General features: G+C 38.4%; 1 protein-coding gene across 5 annotated transcripts in view; it reads right to left on the bottom strand.

Annotated features, from left to right (window-relative positions):
• Positions 1–24,918, bottom strand: part of SLC22A15 (solute carrier family 22 member 15) — a 51,835-nt gene that overhangs the window by 20,076 nt on the left and 6,841 nt on the right. For all 5 annotated transcript variants that reach the window (XR_001874747.1, XM_017814814.1, XM_017814813.1 and 2 more), the window contains exons 2-11: positions 18,551–18,763; positions 15,335–15,467; positions 14,180–14,344; positions 13,022–13,151; positions 11,107–11,322; positions 9,484–9,624; positions 8,643–8,728; positions 7,087–7,207; positions 6,116–6,188; positions 2,647–2,835 (exon numbers count right to left, since the gene is read on the bottom strand). Coding sequence is in view for 4 of the 5 variants with exons in the window: in XM_017814814.1 (XP_017670303.1) it covers positions 2,647–2,835; positions 6,116–6,188; positions 7,087–7,207; positions 8,643–8,728; positions 9,484–9,624; positions 11,107–11,322; positions 13,022–13,151; positions 14,180–14,344; positions 15,335–15,467; positions 18,551–18,763 (1,467 nt within the window). In the remaining variant the exon portion in view is untranslated. The remainder of the gene's footprint in view (positions 1–2,646; positions 2,836–6,115; positions 6,189–7,086; positions 7,208–8,642; positions 8,729–9,483; positions 9,625–11,106; positions 11,323–13,021; positions 13,152–14,179; positions 14,345–15,334; positions 15,468–18,550; positions 18,764–24,918) is intronic.

The following is a 24,918-nucleotide window of genomic DNA, read 5'->3' as shown; positions in this document are numbered from 1 at the left end:
AATGACTTGATCAGGTAAAAGCTTCTCCATCCAGAATGAATACTTCTCCATGTGCAGAACAGACATTTTATTATTCAAGTTTAGTTAAAAAGATCCCTCTGCAATACTAACTAAAAGTGTTACGGAAAAGAGAAAAACCATATGTTCAGAAGGTGAAGTTCCTGTCATATGCATACTTACTTCAGCCAGAGTCCTTTTGACAGCATAATTTATATCACATACCCAAATTAAAGTCAGCTGTTACAACTGGTAGATTTTTATTCGGCCAGTATTGCATTTTTGCATGGAACTGACACAAATAATTCCAGTTAAAAAGATTCTCCTGATAATATAAACTTTATCTAGTTTGGTTATTTAGGATTTTTTCTCCAGTATACTTGCATCCATCCTAAGACTTCTGCCTGCCTAGTCATATGCTACGAAGGGTGAGAGAGAGGGTGAAAAATAGAGAAATGGAAATCATGTTCCTGACTGACAGTGCCATGCAAGCAAAATCTGTAGCTTTAGATCTGTCTTCAGAGAAGTTTTGCTACAGCACTGTGAGTTGACTGCAAAGGAATTTCAGATAGTTTGAGCACTAAGACCTGTCAGAAGATATAAAGGGAATCATATTATGCTTTTTTCTAGATTTCTAAAATTATTTGAGGAAAGTCAGGCTATCACTGGATGGTGTCCAACTTGAATATCACATTCATGTATGTTAACAGGGACAAACCCTCCATTCTGGGCAATCACAACACATGTTAACTTGAAAGTGGTACAAAAGGACAATGGATTCCACAGGGGGAATTCAGGGTATGCCAAATAAATTCTAAATCTTTCTCACAGCAGCTTCATAAGACCTCTCTGTGGCCTTATCAAATAGGGTTAATGTTTAACCACTTTCCATTTTATCAACACTTTCTTTGTGAGCCTTACAATAAATCCCTAATGTCTCACAGACATTCCAGATATAACTTCCCTGAAGTTACAGGATTAGTTCAGGCCTGAACCAAGGACTTTTCCATTCGGATTCAATAATTTTTATCCATCTGGCCAAAGGGTTCCTGAAGAATGTTCTCAATTTTACTTTTTTTCCTTCTGTAGGTCCTGTTCAGAGTGGGATTTTAAAGAAGCATTCAGAAGAATAAGCAAGGAAAAGTTAAACCTGAGAAAACTGATTGACATAAGTGAACCAAGTTGTGAGAATCCTGATAGACAAAACTTGGCACCTCAAAGGGCAATCTGACCCTGGTTGGTTAAAAAAGGAAATAAAAATATGACTTCCCTCCCCCTAAGTTATAACACCTGCACTGCTTGCTAGATTTGCTTGCATTGGTAAACCATCTGCACAAAAAGATGTAATAATGATGTAATTACCAAAATAACAGTTGATGTAAACATATATGATAGATTTGTGTAGTCAGCAAGAATGTGGTGCTGTAACACGTTATCCAGTATGACCGAAAATGTTTATAAAATACACATGTGAAGTAGCTAAGGTATAAAATTAATTGTTAGAGGACTGTCTCTTTCAAGCTTTCTTAAAGGGTGCTTTTGTCACTAAAACTGTGCTGTCCTGTCAAGAACTATTACAGCTAAAATTGGTAAACAAGGCAATATGTTGAAGTCTCTGACAGGAAGCAACTCTTCTCATTCTAGAAACACATGCTACTCAGCCTCCTGATTTCTGTGAAAATAAGTATGACTACCTGTGAATCTCAGAGTGCTTGACCCAAAACTAAGCAAATGAAAGTAAAAGGTGCTAAAGGATCCCATCTCATCTCAGCCTAATGGAGTAACTAACATTTTTTGTCACGAGTTTCCCTTCAAGTCTTCTGACCACCTAATGTATCATCCATGAACCACTAGTCCATCGATACTTAAAATTCTGAGACCATTAAAACTTTACCCAAGTTCGAACACCCACTGCCAGCTTCTCCAGCTACTTCTTTCTAATCCCATTTCAGTCACAGAGGAGCAGCCATGTTAAAAAATCTCCACATGACTGGAGGATGCAGACGCCAAGGAGTTTAAAAAAATGAAGTATAAAGTGATATGAAAAACAACATTTAAGGAAACCTGACTGCAAAACATGCTGCTGCCACGTTTATTTATGCTTATGCCTGGGAGTTTTGTAGTTCCAATGTTTTCAACAAATCTCATTTCCCAGAGTCAACCGTGGGACACTTATCGGAGGTTAGTCTAGCTTTAACCCGTTTAAAGCCTCTCTAGGACAGACCTAACAACTGGCACTGCAGAACAGTCCAGGCAGGTCAGGAGTACAGGGTGCTGCCTTTGAGAACAGCTCTTCACAAACGGGCTTTTGTTTTTGTTACCATCTAAGGCTTCTCAGGCTTCAGTGGCCAGTTTTGGATGAAGCATGCTGCAGCAGTCCTTCTCAGAGATTAGAGAGGCACAAACATCACTTTATCCCAAAGGGAAATACTGTAAGCTTCTGGCCTCGAAGGGATGAATTAACCCAGCTATGTTTCAGCCTGCATTTCCAGACGTGATGGTAGGGTTACTAAACTATCTTCTCTATCTCCTTGGGGCCTATCCTCCACAGGCCACGAATCATTATCCTAATTTATTTAGAGTGGCATATTCAAGCTGACAGCTGAAATAAACACAGCAGAAGAAGTACTAGGAAAAAAATTAATATACCTGTGAGCCATCTAGGGCTTGCAATGTCATGGTTTCATCTCCCAGCCTCCAGTACGAGCATACCTGCAGGTCTGAAATAGTTTCTAGCAAAGGGCTGTTTAAGGTCTCTGGTAACAATAAGCTTAAGAGCCCAGACAACAGACCAGTCGCTCCAAACACAATGTAAGGCAGAGACCACTGTACAGATTTCTGGAAAAAATAACAGAGAGTTACGTTGAGGTTGGTTCCCTGTAGTTCATACTGCCTATTAAAGCACTTAGCCTTTACAACCAATCCCCATGCCATGTGTTTGTGTTCCTATTTAGTATAAAGTTACCGATCCTTCTGTTGTTTTTTATTTGCTTGTTTGTTCTTTAACCAATATTGTCAGTTTTATCATATTAATACTATTAGATCCACACAGATTTTGGGATGAACTTTAGAAGAAATGCCTGCTGAATTTGAACTCAATTCTTTCCCATAACATATGTATTTTTTAACAAATGCAACATCCTTTTGTAGTAGGGAACAGAAACCACAGAAACACAAGACATGCTGCTTGGAGATCTCTCGGGTCATCTAGGCCAACCACCTACTTCAAGCACAACTACAGCCACCACCAGACCAAGTCAATCATAGCTTTGTGTAACCAAGTATTGAAAAAACTGCAAGGATGGATATTCCCCAAAAAGGAGACTGTTCCAATGCTGCCTAAAGCCTCTCAAAAAGATTATTTTCCAAATTTCCTACCTAACCCCCAAAACTTCCTATCTAACCACAAAACCCATGTCCATTGACCCCTTCTGAACTGTTCCACATAGCTGGGAAGAACCCAGGTGTAAGACCCAGTGTTCACCTGAAGCCATGTGCCCTAGGCTCCTGACCATTTTGGTTACTCTCCAGTAGATGCTTCCCAGATTTTTCAACATCCCTCTCAAACTAGAAAGGTAATTAATCTGTGAGCCACATACTGAATTGGGCCTGATGTAGCTCGGCGTGAAGTCTATCTGTCTGTGACGAGAGGGCTGGCTTCCACTTAACCTGTCTCTTCCAGCAAGGCTGCTACTCAGCCAGTTGGTTCCCAGACTGTAATGACCATGCAGTAAGCCCACACTACGAACAGAATTTTATTCTTCTTGTTAGCCTTCATGGGATTTCTGTTGGCCCAGAAAGTCCCACTGGACTCTTGCTACTCCTCCTTGTTTTGCATTCTCTGAAAAGGAGGATGCATTCAGTCTTATCTTTCACTTTTCACTAGCCACCAAATATTGACCCCACCACTATCCCTTTGACCCTGGTGGTCCATACAACATTCAAATTTAATATTCCTTCCATCCAGGACACATTTCCTCAGCTTCCAAATGCTAATAATGTAGGATAGTCTCACAAGCCTTACAAAAGCCTTCCCTGCTCTCCTCCCTTTCCTCATCCGTATTACCTTCTGTGATTAAATGACTATCAAATCCAACTGGCTGAAATGAATTATTCTTAGTAAACCCATGTTCACTGATCCTGATTACCTTCCTTGCCTTCACATCCTTAGAAATAGATTCTGAGAGATCATGTCTCAACCTTCCCAGAGACTGAGTTCAAGCTGCTCAGGCTGTAACACCCTGGTTCCACTTCCTGATATTTAAGATGCACACAGCATTAGCCATTTTACTCCCACAGCTATCAGTGATCCTTCACTACGATGATGGCTCATCACACATGATGGACAATTGCCTCACTATCACAATCAGCTCTTTCATCAACTCCTAGGGAATCCTATCCCATGGAATGGAAAGCTTTCAGCTTTAAGTGTTCTTGAACCTACTGCTCCTCCTACTGTTTGCTGGTCTTCCACTTCCTCAACTGTGCTGATAGGCAGACTGTCATGGGGTCAGGCTTTGCCTGTCAAGACTAAAGCTTAAGTATTTCAGCTTATTCCATGTCATCCACAGGATGCCCATCCTATTTCACAGCACGCTAAACATTTTTACTGAATTTCCTTTAGCTGATAGAATCCCTATTTATGTTTCTTGCTAGTTTTAGCTTCAACTGAGCTTTGGTCTTCCTGTCACCACTTGTGATTGTGACAGCCTAAGCAATGTCTATAGTTCTCTTCTGATGCCTGTCCCTGTTCTCACATGGCTTATTACAAGCCAAACTACACAGAGGAAAGGTGGATACAAAAAATTCAAGTTATCTACAACATAGCTCCATAATGTGTACATTCAGATAACTAGTAAAGCAGGCTCATTTTAGAAAAGGCCAAGAGTTTAGCTATTTGTTTCCTCTTGTATAGGAAAGAGCAATTCTAAATTGAGGAAAATAACAGGTTGTGATCAAATGGAAGACCAACATGCCACCTCTTACCTCAGCAATTAACTTTTCCTATTCTTAGTATTATAAGGATCCCCAGACTAAAGACACTGAAAACGCATTAAAATAGTCAAAGAAATTCCAAATCACAAAAATACTTAATTCTTTTCTCAAATCAATGTTAATTTGTTACTTAAACAGAGCTATTTTCATTTTCATGGAACCCCTTCAAGCATGATGATTCAAGATTTATGTCTCAGGCAGTATCAAACCTCTGCTAGACACAATACAATCGATGACAAAACCGCTACATAAAAGCTGCCTATTAAATCTACCTGGCAGACCAGCACCAGTGTTGGCTTTGCCTGTTGTAGCCCAGGGCTTTTCACACTCTCACCTACCCAGCGTTTCATTCTGCAGATTAAAGAGCTCCCTATGCTCACCTGCCTTTTTGTGAGCCTTCTGCCTCACATATAAGAGAGCAAATGGCAGAGCACAAAGTTACCTCAGATAAAATCTGTCACGTTAAAGGAATTGCAAGCAGCTGATGTGAAAAACTGGCACACTCTTTCACCTGCATATACATAAAACTATAAGCAGAGGAAAATAACAATATCTTCCCCACGTTTTGTTCTTCAGAATTTTAATTTGCCTTGACAGATTGCTGTGAAGTTTGTGCTCAAAAGCCTTGCCAGTGTATCAGATCTCCACATCATCATCTTCATTCATGGAAAGATAAACTAATTTGCTGATGTTTATACACCACGAAGTGCACTGGCAGTAAAACTAATTTATTCTCAGAAATACAAGTTATTGAGCCCATATGCTTTATTTTGACACAGTAGATCCTTTAACTATATGGGTTTTCTGCTATTGCTTGCTTAGGGCTTAAAACTGGGTATCACCATCTTGGTAATTTGAAATTACTATATTGCTAGGGTCCACTAGTTAAATCCCAAAATTTTTACTAGAGATAAAATACCTTCTAAATTAAATAATGCTGAGGTTTTGTCTAATCACACAGATGACACTGCAATGCCTTTGGCCTACCATGATACTGTTAAGGTATGCAACTTACATATCTTAGTTTACATACATAATCCATCAAAAATATTCCCATCTCTGTAAGGCTCTGATACATCAGAGCCACAAAACAAAAATATACATAACAGAAGTTCAGACTAACCAAGGAAGGGACAAAAGGTGCAATGATTCCACCAACACGAGAAAACATGGAGCAGGCACCCATTCCAACATTCCTAAGAAAAAAAAAAAATAATTAATCTTTTGAAAAAAGCCACTAAGCAAGAAAAAAACCTCATCAGTCATCATCCTCAGCACATTAACTGGCAAAGAAAAGTCAAATATAACTGAAAGCATCCCAAGACAGGAATGAAACATTTTTGTAATTAAAATGAAGCGAAAGTCCCCTTTACGTTCAGAATTCTAACATAGAGACACATGTAGAGAGACAAAACTTGTGTGATTTCAGTTCATGCATCTTGTCTCCGTGTGAAACTCTGGCTGAATTAATTTATCCAAATCCTATTAATCAGCAGAATTGCCCACCCATGACAAACAGCACTGTATAGTTTCACTGGTGGCTGGTCATCATAGGCACCCGTATGGTAGATGCTTTTGTCTGCTGTCAGCCCAAGCACAGGGTATTTCTGCCTCTAGTGAGTGAAACCTTACTGTTGCTTATATAGGGCCTATGAAGCATCAAGTTACTTTTACAAAGCTTACTGATCAGTCATCTTCAATGTTCCTGGTTAAGCAAGTATGATAATAGAGTTGTGTGCTTCACAAAGTACTGAAAAAGTAAGATATCACTCATTAAAAGAAATATCAGCAGTTACTATTGTTATCCTCATTGGTGGAAGGAGAGTCGTAAGCATGCCAAGCAGCCAGAGGACTATTTTACTGTTATATAGAAACACGATTAGACTGAAGAGAAAACTGCAAATTTGAGGGAAGACAAAGTGAGAAGAGGATAAGGGAAGAAATTTAACATGTAAAACTACAGATAACCATGATATGTAACTGAAAAATTCAAATGAAAAGGTATAGTTAATAGAAAAAAAACTAACAGAGAAGTAAAAGATGGTCAGCTAAGAGAACCACAGAAATGAAGACTTAAAAATTAACTTGTGTTACCTGATCACTGTGGGATAAAGTTCTGATGTGTAGATGTAGACAATGTTAAACGCAGCACTGATTGTCAGTTTTCCCAGCAAAGATAGAGAGTGACTATTCACCACTGCAAACACTCCAGTATCTGATGGAGAAAATGTGACCCTTTTAAGGCTTTTGAGAACTCAAATACATCTCTAATGATTTCAATTACACAATAGTATGGAGAGAACAGTAATCTAGTGAAGAGTCTAAGAGCTGAAACTATAACTCAGTATTTTCAGAGTCTAACACTAATTAAATACTAAACTAGTTCCATGGGTAAGTTGAAGAAAAGAGTGATACATTTTTCAAAAGTGAGTAGGCTTTTTCAGTAACAAGAGATTCACTGTCAATTCTATAGTATCATTACCTGCTTCTAACATTATTACTCTGGAAGGAAGATGCTGTAAAGGACCATACCAAACATCCCATCCAGCTTACTTTTGTCAGAACAGCTAGTTCTTACTTGCTTCAATCAGGCACACCAGAGCTCATGCCCAGCGGAAACAGGTGCTTCCTTCTGGCCAGTAAGCCATTTCACTTCCTAAGGCACTTTGCCCCCGTCTGACTTTGGCAGTTCAGTACACAGCTGATTTCCTGGAGTCTTGCAATTCTATCACCTCTTTTCACATGTTTTATTTGGACTGATATGCAAAAACTGCTTGATGACTGATACCAGTTGAACCAGAATATCTCTGAGTGTCCAGGCTCTAGCATCTGGAATAATTCTGGAAACTTGAGTTGCATCCCTTTAAAAAAATGCTTCACCTATTAGATTCATTGCCATCTAGAGCAACTTATGTGCTCTATCCTAAATGTTTAATTTTTTTAATCACTCTTCAAAGGTGTTATACATCCACAAATCTTACAAGTGAGGTGAGTTTACACCTCTGGTTTTCAAAAGAAAAATTACTCTGTAATTTTGTTTCTATCATTTTGATAAACATCTGAAAATTAACGCTAGTGTGTCTCAACAAAAAAGACATTTAATTTCACATTTCTTAAAGACCCCTTGCTTCAAAAGATTATCAGGATGCTCTCTGAACTGAAAGTTATGTGGCCACACTACTAATACCACAATCACACTAGTCTTGAACATTACAGAGCCATGAGGAAAAGATGGAAACTTGTTCCAAGACTCAATTCTTTGGATCTTTCAACACTGGTCTTTCACTTTGACAGATACATACAAGTTGCATGGGTACTACTTAGACGGACATATCATTTGGCTAATGGAGATACCACAAGAAACATGGGATTACATCAGAAAATTTGGAAAGGAGCAACTGATGTGATCAGAAGTAAAGGGCAGAATCCAAAGGCAAAAATTCAAATCCAAACCTTCTCAACAAGCTTTCCTTAAGGTCTTAGAAAGATTGCTGTTTATTCTTTTTGTGAGTTAGCTTCTCTGATTTCAAAAATTGAGACTCACACGTGGTATGAGCCTGATCTACGAGCAACCATCAAATTCTTAGGCTGTAGGATGCTGCCTTTACCTATTTTTATCCCATACTCCAGAAACAAAAGGAAATACTCACCTTTCTTTTTAGGAAGAAACATGACAATAAGACAAGCCAATCCTCCCAGGAATAGAAATGCACTCAGTGTTCGCTTACGACCAAACCTGAGATGCAAGGATAACAAAGCTTTATTCTGCATTAGGTCTGTAGTTTGCAGAGCAATGCAACCTCTAAGTTCACACTGACTCTTTAATTGCAGTTGGGAATTCTGAATGCCATCTTCCACCAACACTTCCTCTCACACCGTTTTTAAACTAGCTTCTATTGCAAAATGAGCACCAACTTTCTGCACTGGCTGACAACTTCTAGGATTTTGATTTGCTTCCCTCTGTGTGAGCACATTTATGAACCTCCTTGGGGGACACACAGAGAAGAGATCAGGAGGCGAATTCTACAAAAAGTGAGCGACATTGTCCAGAGTATCGTGGTTCAGGAAAAGACTAAATAAATACCTGCTCTCCTCACATACTAGCACACACAGGTAGTGCTGCATGAGACCACACAACAGCTCCAGCTGAGACAGCTCCAGCTGAGTCTCGATAGCTTTGTCCCAGCAGTGAGGATGGGGATCACATTCCACAGCGGTGGGAAGAACGCTATCTAGTGTTAGCATGGAGTCAGCACAGCCAGGCTCGGCTGAGCTAGATCAGCCTCATCTGAGCCAAACCGAGATGGCTCACTATTATCTTGAAAACAAGTTAAACTGCTATTTGAAATAAAGATATATCATGGCACTTTCAAACTGAAGCGGGAAGCCCCACACAACAGGCACAAGATAGGAGATGCAATATATGGGAAACGTTATCTTTGAGAAAAGTTATAAAAAAAACCTGAATGGGTTAATAAGTTCCATACTTACCATTTTTGGTTAATCAAGTAAATACAGATTGGGTACGCTGGGATTTCTATCAAGCCTGAAAGGGCTAAATTGGCATAAATACTTCCACCTAAGTCACCCACATTAAGGGTAAGACCATAGTAAACCAAGCTGCACACAAACCTGCAAAAGACAGAATTAAAAGAAAAGTAAAATCAGAGCTGACACTTTGACTGCCAAATCAAAGCACTGGTCTGGCACAATACACTATAAACTATATTTAGCATTTCAGAAGATAGGTCTAAAATGTTTCTCTACAAGTGTATGATGCCTTCTAGGCAACAAAACCATTCTGTCCCTGCACAGACCCAATTCTTGACTTATTACTGAGTTAAACTTAAGACTACTCTTAAAAAGAACATGCATAAACCAGAATCAAGTTAAATATCATCATGATTATATCAGTTGACTTCAAAAATGTCTTTGGCCTTTTTGTTTTTATCAGGTCTCACGTTCATCTATACGTTTCCAACTGTGTGTAAACTAAACATCCAGCAGTTCAAGCGACACTTTGACCCCCTTTTATATTCTGCTGGTCCAGTTTATTCATTCTCCATCTCTGTTTAACCTTTCCTTTGTAACTCTGTCATCTTGTACATCCCTGTAAAGACCATCGTCTTTACAGAAAGTAAAGAAACTCGTTACTAACTCATTCCGCAGGAAATCATCAATTCTCACTTATGGAACAAAACAGTGAATTATTTATTCTGCAGTAAGCATTTGGAAAAGCAACAGGAAAACAGCTCTGTGTTGTCTGCTGACAAAATCATTTGGTTTATTCTTAATCAATACATCTCTCCCAAATATACGCATTATAAAAGCAACTGTATGAGCAGTAATGCCAGGGGACTCACATACTATGCCATACATAAGGTTTATTTCAAAGCAGCAGCAAAAGATCTCAGGGCTAGCAGAGCTCTCTCAAACAAAACAGGCACTTTTGGAGTTAAATTTCTGCTAGTGACCAGAGGGAGCCTGGTGGGCTCCTGTTCCTTGCTACAACAAGGCTTTCTCCGAAGAAAATAAACATGCTCATTCGACAAGGTAGGCCACCCACCTGCTCATGGGCTCCTTACACACAAAACAAACAACAACCCACGTGACAAAATACTGACAGCACTGGGCCTAAGAGGAGGACAGCGTGACTAATCTCAGCAGGGTCAGAAGAGAATAGGTAGTTCTCAACTATTTCGAGACTCAAAAAGCAAGACAGAAATGCGAAGATAAAACACCTCAGAACCAGACTGTTTTATGTTAAAAATGGCTTAATGTTAGAAATGCACTAAGAAAATATTGTTAATATATATATATACTGAAATACTATATATATATATATAATATATACATATATATTATATATATATAATATATATATATACTGAAATACTATATATATATATATAATATATACATATATATTATATATATATAATATATATATATACTGAAATACTATAAAGGATCCTTTTTAGGTACAGTGTCCCTAACAATACAGGCTGAGACTAAGTACAATCTGCAGGATGAGCCAATTCCCAGCAACATATTCTCTCAAAGACTTAAAGAGGCCACAGTAGCAAAGCTGGGCCTACAGAGTATTTCAAGTACCAGGTAAACATCATGATCAAGGTGCGTCCCAAGAGAATCCTGTATCGGAACAGATCCAAAAAGCTGCCAGCCTCTCTGGAGCCCCTCTCTGCTGGGAGTTTCAATGAAAAAGTGCACTTCTGCTTGCGGTTCCTCTTGGCAATGAGGTAGAGAGCATCTTCTGCCTCATTCAGACGGCCTTGAGAATAGAGCCAGCGGGGGGACTCGGGAATGAATCTGAAACACACATACACAGACACCCTTAGGGTTTTTCTTTTCCATTAGGCTTGACCTGCCTATGGGAACAAGGCTGAAATACAGCCCTTTAGGTATAAAATTGACTTAATTGAAAGAGAGACAAATCACAGTGAAAGGAAATGTAAGATATATGCAATTTAGATACCAAGAAATTACACAGTGTATACAGAGACACACACATAGAAAGGACAATATCACAAGTTACAGTATGATTAGGACCCTGTCTTTGGAGGATCCAGAATTAAGAAGGTACACATTACTACAAGTAACACAGGATGTTTTAGTAAGACCAACTAGTTCCACTTGTCATTTTCCGTAAGACCAATTCCATTTCTCATTTTCCAACTTTTTACCAAATTCTCTCCTCTAGACAGGAAGGCAGATGCTGCATGAAAGTCATGCTCCTCATGTGTACTGTTCACTCGACAGGTCTATAATTTCAACATGGCCTACAAAACAAATCTTCTTCTATTACTTTTGGATTTTCAGAACTAATTTAAACTTTAGTATTTTGCCAGAAGCTTTTTAGGACTTTTGCCTCTGACCAGAAATGACATTTTAGCACTAAATTTAGAAGAAAGTGATTCTGTGCTTTTATAAAAGGAAAGAGATTAGAAAAGAATGTATTTTCTTCCCCATGATAAAAATCTGATTGTATTTTCTGCACAGGTAGTTTTTAAGCCATGTGGGAGGAAGGCAGTGTGAAATTTGGAATAAAATCCCCTTTCTTATAGCAAGATAGGTCTCTGAGGACAGCTCTGAAGTCCCAAGCATAACTCATTTAAAAAAATTGTACATAGCAATCTGAAAGTTAATTTTTTTTTGCCAAAAGCCCCAAGCACCACTAAGTTTTGAAATATCCGAAGTGTCAGCTCTCCCTTTCACCTCATGAACAGCCTCTGAGACCTTTTCCTGAGTTCTGATGCTTCCTTTGAAAGGGCATGTGGATTCTTTAGCAAAGGCTTTATCCAAAAAGTTACTGAAGTTAAATAGATGTTGGAAAGGAAAATAAAAAACACTTTAGTTGAAACAGCACCTAAAGTTATTTTCTTCTTTCAGTTACTGAGATTTAGATGTCAGGAAGTAGGTAAAAGAAAAGCGCAGTGCATCACATAGCTTTGAGTGCTAAAATCCACAAACACAAACCCCCTACTATTTCCAAAAAGATCACATTTGAAAAAAATAAAAGGAAGCTGACCATTTCTTTTGCATGTCACCTTTAAGACTGTATGTGCAAGCAATTTTGATGCTGTTCCTTCTGTGTAAGCACAATTATAAGAGAAACTTATAGGAGAAATTGTTATCACATAACCACAAAACCATTTCTCCAACTCTTAACATGTATGTGTAGTGCCTTGTAGCATACCAGACAACAGTTTAGATCATCCACATATACCAGCTAAAGACTAGGATGTGCTTCTATACTACTCTGAGACTGTTCCCATCTACAGTAATTATGCATATACCATACAATGTAGACTAACGTTGTCAAACATTGCAGCATTACTGTTTGAACAAACCACAGAACATGGGGTGGTAAAAGCAGAGAGAAATACGTTATTTACACCATCTCATGCTATCCTAGAAAGGCATCTTGACTTTGGTTTTGTTACTTGGTTTTGTTTGTTTATTTTTTAAATTTCTTTCTTTATGAAACTCAGTTTGAAAAATAACTTACAGAGAGAGAATAAAGACGATTGTTCCTTCCAGGTTAACCACAACAGCCAGAGTCCTCCAGGAACGAATGAAGTACCCTAATAAAGCATACTGGGCAATTCCCACAGCAAAGAACAAGCCACCAATAGAACCTAACATACAATTAAAAACAAAACATTATCACTCCTTTAAGAAACACTAGTAAATCTCAACACACAGGATCAGACAAAAACTAACTCTTCATTAACAAAAATTCATTCAGCAATACAGACAAAACCACACACCTCTTTGACCAAAGAATATTCTGTTCTTCACTCAAGGAGGGCAGATGAATTACATCTAATTGCAATGATCAATAAGAGCCCCAAAAGCACTCCTCTACATCCTGTGCACCCAAAGCCCCATAAAGAGTTAAGTCTTATAATTCCAAATATAAGTATGTTTCAGCTTCCTATGTGTAAAAATAAATACTACAAACCATTGAAAATTAGGTATGTTAGGAACATATAGTATTTATTTGTAGCTTTCACCTTTTGTAAGATACCCTACTTTAAAACAGTCTCAGCATAGCACTTCTTTGGCACTTGGCACAGACTGGGTAAGTCCAGCCCTCTAGCTGTAACAGTACAGGTTATACACATCATGTCTGAAGGACAGGTCCGGCACCAGCAACCAAGACAGCTAAGGGTGTCTGTATTTTTTGTTCTAAATTCTAAGGTTAATTACCACATGGGACAACTTTTGTTTTTTTAACATATAAACAACAGTTGTCTCATCTTCCCGTTATATAAAAAGCACTTTTGATTTCTTTTTGAGAACTGCCAGGAAGGAAAGAATTGATAGTCAGTACACAAACACTAAGCTCTGTTTAGCAGAGTCCAAAATTCTGATGGACAGTGCTCGGCTGTGACAACCCTTGGATGAGTATTTAGCTGGGTAACATTCACAGGAGATGTTTCAACTGGACCTCTGTCAACTTGAGTGATGTAGAAACCTGAATGGCCCCAAGTAATCTACTCTGCTTGCCCGAGGCTCATATTAAACAAAGCAGAGTTCAAAGACTGGTCACAGAAATGCTCAAGTAGAGCTAAATTTGCAACTGCTATGGTGTTAGCTTTGGTGTGTCTCAAGTGGTGTGAGAGGCTGAAATCTATAAATTCTGACAATAAAGGCACATTACCTGCTAATGCCCAGTAGGCAGTACCCACACACTCATTCAGTAGAACAAAGGCTACCAGTGACATCCCACCATTCATCATTCCTACCAAGAATCGAGAGATGGCAAAGAATTCATAGGAGGGTGAGAATCCATTTGCAATGGCAAACAAGATGTCAAGAGCAAAACCTGAAAAACACAGTAAAGTTTCACTTCAGAAGAGTACCTAAAGAAACAAAGCATTTACTAGTATCTTTACTTGATGTTCACTGGCATCTGTCCTGAGCAATCAGTCAACTATACCACCACAGGTTTGGGCAGAAACTTAAATACCTGGAGTCATATCATAGAGGGAGGACACAAAAGGAGTGGGTTTTGATACATAGTTTGCAGTATTAAATCTTCAAATTCAGTTCATGACGGACAATTCTTTTCATATACTCAGAACCACTGTCTGACTCCACTTAAGATGGTTTGACATTTATCCCCAATACAGATTAAATACACGACCAAATATCTCCACTCATTCTTAGAAAGCAGTGTATAGAAACTAGAGAAAAGAAACATTGCAAAGGGACAAAACATGGTGGCTTTGCACTGCATAGCAGGCCCCCCCTTTATCTGCTTTGAATGAGGTTGCGCCTTTAAAAAAAAAAAATCCATTTTTTAAATTCTATGTGCTCATCCACTGACACAAAACTTTATACGTACCCAAAACACGCAGTTTAAAATATGTGATCCAAGCATAGTAAAAAGGCTTATGAGCTTTAAAACACTATGAGGATCACAAATACATAAAAATTAAATCATGCAGAGAGAAGATAAAAGGTGCAACAAATTCCTAACAGGTTATACATGTAAGAACACTATTAAAAATTCCTAGAAATATTAATTGCAACCTGCAGGGATCCCATGACCACAAAATGCATGGATGTAAGTCCTTATGGCATGACTCTCAAATCCAGAATACCTCGCAAATATTCATATGGTGAATGAACAGTCAAATATTAATTTCTTTTCATGACTTATATTCCTGAAGTATATTGGAAGGATAAAACAAACAAACAAAATCACAATACGTGAGTCACAGTTGCATATCAAGCTCTAGCAGAAAGTGGGCTCCTGCCACTGATCTCCAGAGACATGACACCACTTCATTCATTAGGTGGCAGTGGTTACCTGTGAGGTAGACTTTCTTCCTCCCGAAGCGATCTGAGAGCTGACCAAAGGAGATTGCTCCAACAAACACACCACTGAAGTAGAAAGAACTGGCAGCACTGACTTTGTATGATGCATTGCCAATCAAGAACCACTGGATGGAGGGGAAAAAAAACCAAACACCAACAAAAAGGCAAATTAACCAGAATCCAAGCAGTTCAGCAGATCACCAGCAGCTAGTAGGTAGAGGGGATGACATATTTTAGAGGAGATCAAACTCTCTCTAAGTCTTCTAAGCAACATATTCAGGAGAGCACCAGACAGTCATCAAAACACAACTGCTGTATCCCAGACTCACTTGGGGTACTAACCAATTGCACAGTTCCCCCAAATCACATGCAGTCTTTGATTCTGAAATCAAAAACAGATCCCTCAGAATACTCTAATTTTTGCAGCTTTCTCCCACTCTCCCTTTTTCTGCCTTTTCTCACATAAATCTATCAACCTAAATAGACTCAGTTCTACCTACTGATACATGTCCTGCAGCGTGTAGGCACACAGTGAAAAAAGATAATTGTGGTTTATGCTGAAGATAATCCTGCACATGCTCTTCCCTATGAACTGTCTTGTCACTGAGAAATACTCTGGTAGCTTTAGACATGTTAGTCAAGTTTTCTGCACATACTCATTTTTTTTACAAAATACTTTGTCATTTCCAATTCTTTTCAATTCCAAACACAAACCTAATCTTCAAATGTTTGATTCTTACAGACTCAGTGTCTCCAGTTGAACCTGACAGAAAATTTTTCCCCACAAAAGTGCAGAATGAAAATATGCCATGCTGTCATTGTTTAAAAGTTATTTCCTTTCGTATTCTAAACACTCCACATCTTCTTTTCTATTTCTCTTGCACCTTGAGATAATGTTTCCTTTTAGTGACAACCAACTTTTCTGCCTGTGCTGGTAAGCTGGTGATTATGTCATTATCCCTGCAGTAACACTCTAATCTCCTCATAATCTTCTCTTCCTCTACTACAATCCCATTAAATATCCTTTCTAGCAAAGCTTATATTATTTCAAAGCTCACTTATAAACTACCTCACCATGAGAACAGAGCCATGCAATTCAACCTCACCAAGATTAGGAAGTTAACAAAACATCATTCATAAGCTCCAAGAAAATAACTTGCAGTATATGACTCATTTTGAATTGTCACTTTAATGGTGAGGTGTTTACTGATACAGTAGGTAATGTGACAATAAAGCGTCAAGACTGACAAAATTCAATTCTACAACTAAACACATGACCACAAATCAGCTTTTGAAGCTTCTGCAGACTTTAAAAACAATTTCCAGAAAAATACATTTGTATAATTGCATAAGAGATTAATTTTATCCTGAAATAACATGGTCAATTTGTTTTATAAGAGCTACAAGAATCATGCCTTAACTTTTAGTATAAACATGAAAGAAGCTGCCAACATGAAATTTGTTGAGATTAGATGATTTCTGAATCATTCAGGGATTAGGGGATAATATGGTTGCATAGCAAAATTTGTTCTGAAAATTAAGCTCAACATCTAAGCCCTTTAAACAGCTGAAGGCTTTTCTACATAAAAGCACGTTACATATATGCTTGTTATTCATAAATTAAGCTTTTTACATTTGAATATTTTTCAGTGTAAATTTGCAATGGTCACATTATCAGTAAGTGATGTCACAAGACAAGCATTAAAAAATCCGCCTCAAATGCAGAAAGTATCTTTTTACACATCAGTAATGAAATTACATACTGGTGAACTATCCCCCAATTACATGTGATCTCACCAAAACCTTTGCATTGAGCACATAACTTCCAAATATACTACACATTCAGCTAAAAATTGTTTTAAAACTATGTTTTAATAGGGGGAAACAGGAGAGGTAACAAGATTTTATTCACATGGGACTTGTAAAAAATGTATGTTAAAGAACAATGGAGCAGAATCTACACAAGTTGCCTTGGGATTTTTTTCTTTTGTTTTGTTTTGTTTTTTAGTTTTCAAGTAAACTTTGTTCTTTACCTACATTTCTTATTTATGCAACCAAAATGATAAAAATCTTTATAAAATTTATGTCATATGCTAGCCTCTACAAGCGTGTCTGACCATTAAGTTTTAGAGAATTAAAGATTCTTGGATAAGTTAAAAAACAAACAAACAAACAAACAAACAACAAAAAAGAAAAAGGGCAGGGAAAGTTTGCAAACCTTACTGGGGTGTATATAATGCTTAAAAAATTCACTGTCCATTAGAATTTTAATTTACATAGTGTCATAAGTACTCATATCCTCTTTGTTACCAGAGTAAGAAGCAATGCCTTTTGTACACAAAGCTTCATACTATTCCAAAGCCGACCACTTTTATTAATGTGCTTATAACCAATGAAGTGCTTTAGACGAGTAATTCAGATAGCATTAACACCTCTGGACAATAGCCATGAACTATCTAGTGGTACTACACAGCTCCAGAGTTCAGCTCTAAATTCAGGTCTTGTAACCAATGCACTCAGGGCTCTTGTACAGAACAATTTGACATTAACAGATACTGACGGCCCCAGGAAGGGCAGGTGTTGCACACATCAATGCAGAGTCTGGAATCATTCCAGTAGGGACTGTGACTAGACCATGAAAGAAAACACTTACAAAACACAGAGGCCACACCAATAAAGCAGAAGCTTGTTCTGGAATAGAATGAGAGTTACTTTGTCCACTTAATTCCCCACTGCCCGTGTCCTCTCCCATATCTGGAGTTGCAAAGACTGCAGAAGCCACTTCCTCTCCAGTTCCTCCACTGCTTGCCAGCTGCACAATGGATGTACTATGTGCAGTGGAGCTTAGCAAGGGAATCACCAAAGGTGGCCAGAAAGACCTCAGGGTCCATAAAGGATTTTGAGCACATTAGTAAAATGAATGTTGTGATTCCAGCTCAAATGTGGAACCAGACCAATATATAACTTCCATATGGAAAAGGTGGGAAGTTTTGGAGCAGAACATTGGATCTGCATAGCAAAATAAAGCTGGCTTCTGTTGTCAGTAAAGATGCGCTTACCTGTTCTCTACCTGAAGGTAGCACCTGTTTCGTTTCCTAATCAAATCATGCATTAGTATGCAAGAAAGCAGCAGTACAGCCAGTCCCCCAAAACCAACTCAGTAAGATTTACTACTCACACGAGGCAGCAAAACCCATTTCAGACTTACCTCAGAGACTATTGACGTGAAGCTGCTGCCGAAGTGCACGTGCTTATGCATCTCACTGCCATTGGCAGTCAGAAGCCATTCCCCAAAAGCTCTCTGCTCACTCACTGAATGGTTGCCATGGCTCTGATTAGCTGAGAGCCCTGGGAGATCCCAGTCATAGGGAGGAGTTGCACCCACCAATGCGATGAGGATGGCTTCAGTGGCCACGTAGAGCTGGCATGAAAGACAAAAAACAGCAAAGATGTTAAACTTACATGCAGGCAATGTTTCCTGCACAGCTGGATCAAATCAGCATTAAAAATGTTCCTATCTTATATTTGCCTTCTACCACTATGAGATGTCAGGTATAGCCCCCCCCATCTACCAAGTATCACACACTGAAGAACCATAACTTCAACAAAGTGGCTCTTGCACTTTTTATCTGTTGATTATTTGATAGAAAATAAGTTCCCCTCCTGACCCCTTTCCCTCAGTCAGAGGCCCTCAAACTCCCACACATAGGAAATACACCTCCTGGAAGCACGAAGATTTGTTAGTAGCTCTAGGGAGACAAAATAAAGCTATTCTTTAATGCAAGTATATTACTCTATTATATCCTCTCCTTCCACCTGTGTTGTTCACTTCTCTAATTTGATATTTGGAATAGATCTCCTCCTCATGGTTTCATATCTAATCTTTTCCAGTTTTAATAACATTTATTCCTTCTTATCTTTTAATCTTCTATGAATCTGTTTCACTCTTTAAAAAAGGACAGAGAGAAAAGTGTGAACATATATATTTTTATATATATATACACATTTTTTATGTATCTACACATTTATACATACATGTCTAAATGATCAAGGTCTAAGTGATCAATAGCAGCTTTTGCTTAGGAAAGAACAAATAAAACTGCTGGAAATCCATATATTTCAAGCCTGATCTAGAGCTGGATTACTGCTGCTTGCTCAGAAAAACACAGAGGCCACATTATGGCTCCAACTTAAAACCCAATAGTTTGAGACCTGTTTGAACACGGAAGTGTCATGAATTTTGCAACAGAAGACAGATGATAAAGTCTTCTGAGAGACAAAAGTTGTTGGTAATAACAAAAAGACCCCCAGACACTCTTCAAAGAAAACTGCCTTTTGTCTTAAGCCCTCACTGGGGATCTGTAACTCAGCATAGTAGTTCCTGGAAAAAAACCAAACCAAAACAAACCATACAAAATGAACAGAACAAGCAAACAAATAAAACCCCCAACCCCCCCCCAAAAAACCCAAACGAAGAAAAAATTCCTGTTGCTTCTCAAAAAACCCCTCATGCATGCCTCTACATTCCTCAAACTCCACTTCAGGCACCTCCCTAACACAGTCCTTGCTCTGCTCCCAGCACCTCCTGCATATGTTCTTGGGAAGAATGTACCAATAGGAAGTGTGTTCTCTCAGAAGGCTGCTACGCAAATAATCTGCAAAACTGGGAAGACCACAGGCACAAAAAAAGCAGCCTGAAGACCTCTGAATTCTGATGCAAGCAACACCAGGCAATACTATTCTGTTCTGTACAACAGCATAACAGCTGAAGTCACAACCTAGATCTAAATGAGAATTACTACTAAACTTAAAAGAAAGACCCTGAAAGCATTTTTTCCCAACAGCTCCTTTTTGCAATCTATGGGATAAACTGCTACTGTAGTGGCAGAAGGTAGATACTTAAAAAAAAAAAAGTTTTTTTCCATTTTCCATACTAAAATTATTGAATATCAGAAGGAATTGGAAAAAACCACTATCTGTTAACTATGTTATTATTTAAGCTAAAGGACAACTAGATCGACAACAATAAAAAGTAAAAGAATTCATTTGGGAAAGAGGGCAATGACTAAGATTACATGGGGAAAGCAGTGTTAAAAAGCTGAGTGGCCATGTTGCTAGGGATGTGTAGATACAGTACTCTCAAGAACAGTTTGAAATTACTCAGAAACGAGAATTACAGGTCATGATATGCAGTGCACCCCTATACTCTGACTCACTCAGCCGATTCCGCATCAGGACTAAGCAATAACATCCTTCCTTTTGTCTTGTGAAATAATAAACATATTTTTGAAGTAGATCAGGAAATGAAATCCTCAAGGCATTTGGTTTAAAGAAAGAAAGCATAACGCTTTTCATTTTTGCTCTAGGTCAACCCCACCCCAGCTACAGAAAACGAAATAGAAAAATAAGCGATTGCAGGCACATAGACAAACACTACAGCTATTTTTTCAATAAAGAAAAATCAGCCTTAAGTATCCGAGTGGCTGCAGCAACCAAGGATAGAACAAAGATAGAAATACTTTGAATTGATCTGTGGAATCAGAAAAACATATGAAGACGGAGATTTTTCTGATGCTATCATATAATATAGTTCTATACTCAAGTTCATTGGAGTCACTTGACACAAGACTCTGCCTCCTACTGAACACCTGCCTTGTAGTTTGGGCAAGAGGCACAGTAAACCCTATTCATTCCATTGAGAAAACAAGGCCCACAAAACATCCCCCAAAATTCATTTACAATTCTAAAGATCAGAAAGATTTTCTAAAAGTGGTCATAAAAACATGATAAAGCAAACTCTAGACTTAAAAGAATTTCAAAAAAGAGTTTTCATGATTTAAGTAAGAGGCAGGAGTTTGTGTTAATGAATCTGGAGATTCCTCCCTTAAGAATTCTCAGTGCTTGCACTTAACAGTAACACAGTTGTGCAGACTGGTCAAGAACGTAAAACACTATCAAATCAAACAGAAATATTATATAACAACTCTATAAGGTATAAAATGGCTGCATTATATGCACTGTGACAAACAAAGCCCTTCATTTTTCATTTGTTCCATAACCCAAGTTAAGTCAAACTTATGTCATTAGTATACAGGTTCTAGTCAAACATTTTTAATTGGCTATATATGGATGTTAACAGTTCCCTACCAAATTTCCTACACTGATCTGTATTAATTAAGATGACTACCAAGCACAGGGGGACAAGGCACCAGCTCATAGTCACTGATGACGAAATGATGAGAGTTTTGTTAGTTTTAGTTTCTCCTGTTTGTCAATATTCTCCTTAGGTCAAAACTTTATAGTCTGTCTAGATGAGAAGGCTACGGTGTAAGGAAGTTTATCAAAAGGCCTTAATAACCTGTAAACTTCCATTTTCTCTGCTAAGTAGAAGCGATTTTAGTTAGCCAGTTATAGCTATTTCATTGACAGGTTTTGAAATTAACTTAAAATTATTATTAATAGAAGTGCCTGCAATGCCTTGACCAGCTTTCCTGGTGCTCATTTTCATAATGAATTACTTGCAAAAAAGACGCAGAATCTCTAATAAGACTAGCAAGGGAGGGGGAGGAAGAATTTAAATAGTTTCAATTGTGTATAATGAAAGCACACATAAAAATAATGTAAGAAATACCCATTACAAAGCACAAAAGAAAAACAAAAGCAAGACTTCAATGCTACCAAGAGGAGCTCATCAGCAGTTCAGAACTAGCCTGGTCATTCTAGACAAGTATCAGCTGAAGCATTCACTAATGAACAAAATAATGAGTAAGACACCAACTTCTGCCCTTCAAATATAGAAACATTAAAACCTCACCCTGAGGAAAGAGAGAAATAAAGGAAGAACAGTGAATGATCTTGCTCTAGTAGAAGCCTTTGATGAAGAGATGGTTACAGTTCAGGATTACAGTCATTTCTTCTGAACCCATGACAAGCAGCTGAAAAGCTGGAGGGCAACCTTATTTTTGAAAATCTGATGATCTCATCTGCTCTGAGTTATTTCCAAAGGGTGATTTGTCTTTAAATTCACATGATTTTTTTCTCCTCAATAACTCTGATGTAGAAAAGCCCCAAAATGTCTTCTTGCTGCAAAATTATTATCTGCTGCTGAAAACACACTCCTACCAAAGTATCCTTCCTTCTTGGTGGCACAATAACAGGGAGAACACCATATGGAAGAAGGAAAGGCTGTTGTAGTTAAAGCAGAGAATCACCATGTGCAGAAGAACCAGGTCATCTCTCCCAGCCCCACTCTGAAAGGAAATATTCCCCATGCAGAATGTAACCACTGCTGATTATCACCTATGACTTAGCAACAACAGAGCAGACACATATCAGGGCTTCTGAAGAGAAACAGAGAAAACCTACCAAAATAGTTTCTGCCTGAAATTGCAGGCCTCCAGAATCCACAGAAGAAAGTCCAAACCATAACTTCATTCTAGAAATTAATATCTACATTGGAAACTAACACTGCACAGCAAACCATCACTCCTTGAGCCTCGTTTCCTATAGGTTTGTAGAAAATGATCCTTTAGCTTTCCCTTTTTCTCTGTTCCAAACATCCAAACACACACCTCTCAACTCCATGTCATGCTCAGCATTATTTTGGTGGGCAGTGGCAGGGGTTTGTTACTCCTGCTCAGCCTGGCCAGCCAGCACATGTGCCCATTAGTCAGGTGAGTGCGGTCGTGCACAGACAAGGGCTGCTTTACTTTCCACGGTCAAACTCTGGCATCTCAAGAGCAAACAGCTTCACTGTACAAGGTTTCTGCAACATCAGCCCAAGTTGCAGCCGGCCCCTGTGTACACACCTTTGCCTGACAGGGCCGTGGAAACACTGCACCCTCACATCATGGGCTGACAGGTCTCTGAACATGAATAAAGAAGTTGGAAGTATTATTTTTCTGCCTCTAAAAACACAAAACAAAAAGAAACCTCACACCCTGGTAAGTTAGAAAATCAAGACAATAAACATGAAACAAAATTGCAAAAAGCTTTATAAATACTACCTCTGCTTCAATGGGAATATTCAAGAAAGCTAAAATACTTTTATGTGCAATCATGTGGCAAGACTCCTCAGTCAAACATCAGCTATACAGTTTCACCAATATCACATCAGAAGTGCTGCTCCACTCCTCCTATGTAAAGAAGAACTTATAAGAGAACAAAGCAAAGAAGTGCCAGATGCTCCTATTTCAGTTCATGAATATATTGCAAAGCAGCCCAAGACTGGACCTCCTCAGTGGCATTATAGGATAACATAAAGAAAAAGGCAGCAATGGCTGGCAGAAAGAGTGGAACTGTGGGCTAACAAGTATCAGGCAGGATTTAGCCCTGCTTCCAAAAGCATGATTATTCTTTTGTCTCGATTTCACCTTTGTCCCTCTTTCCCTCCATACTTTCCAGCCTGTGCTGGCTATGAACATACCTGAGTCACAGACAGGATTAGAAGAGGTCAAAGTCCTCACCTTAGCACACTGGTCTGGGACGCTGCCAAAGAATATTGGGTGAACACCTTGGTTCTACAGAGGCAGTTCTGCTACGATTATGAGAAGAGTACATTCTTGGCTAAAGCACTTAACTTGGTAAATTACCCATTACTTCAGACATTTTGGCCTAAATATCCAGACTAAAAGACAATGATGACACTTGCATAAGCTACTTTCATTTATTTATTCATTTTAAGAAGCTGTCTGAGGGTAAGCAATTAGCTGTACTTCTGTTTTGCTGTTTGTGGGTCTTTTAAATTAAAAAAAAAGTCTTGGGTTTACTGCTATTTCAGAGCAATGTAATGCTTCAGAACTGAAGAACATTTTTTTTTCAGTTTTGTGGTGGAACTTGCTAAACCAGCGATTTTTAGCTTACAGCCTTCAGGCCTCAGAATTCCTTGAATTACTTCTTAAAAGTGCTTGGAAAAAAATAATTAAGAAACAAAGCTGTCGGCAGTCTTAAATTTACTGTACAAGGACTTAACCTCTTCAGTGGGAAGTCCGTAAGGGATCTGCAAACTGAAAGAGATTAGAGACCTCTGGTCTTTATATATTTTTAAGACAACAATAACTGAACATCATATCACAAACAGAAAACCTGATAAGCTGTAGGTACAACTCTCTCCAGCTTTCCTGACGTGAGGATCTCAAAAGTTTCATTGTGCCTTCTGAGGCAAATTCTTAACACCCTTTCAGCCCAAACCCACCAGGATTAGGAAAATGACCAGGTGAACACAAATACAATGTTTAACAAGGCTAAGTCATAAACTTAGTCAGAGATCATACTGTAAACAGACAAGACCTAGAAAACAGATGTTGCTGCTCCAGAGGGACTCCAGTCACGCTCGGCTGACACTTGGAAAAACCAAACAGAGGTTTTACTTAATGCAAACAGTGCACACAAAGCACAAGTATAGCTACATAGCATAGCTACAGAAGTAGTTATATTAACTACTCCAGTTAAAATAAAGACTTTTGAGAGCACAAAACTTTATCTGTGTCAGAAATAAAGAGCAACTATCATATGCAGGTTGGAAACAACTATTCTGAGTTCAATTACACACCTACTAATTCTATCACCCAAGAGAAA

The sequence above is a fragment of the Lepidothrix coronata genome, unplaced genomic scaffold (assembly GCF_001604755.1).
Source record: "Lepidothrix coronata isolate B3197 unplaced genomic scaffold, Lepidothrix_coronata-1.0 Scaffold46, whole genome shotgun sequence".
Taxonomy (NCBI): domain Eukaryota; kingdom Metazoa; phylum Chordata; class Aves; order Passeriformes; family Pipridae; genus Lepidothrix; species Lepidothrix coronata.
The sequence above is the reverse complement of the archived record's forward strand: the minus strand, read 5'-3'. Positions and strand labels throughout refer to the sequence as shown.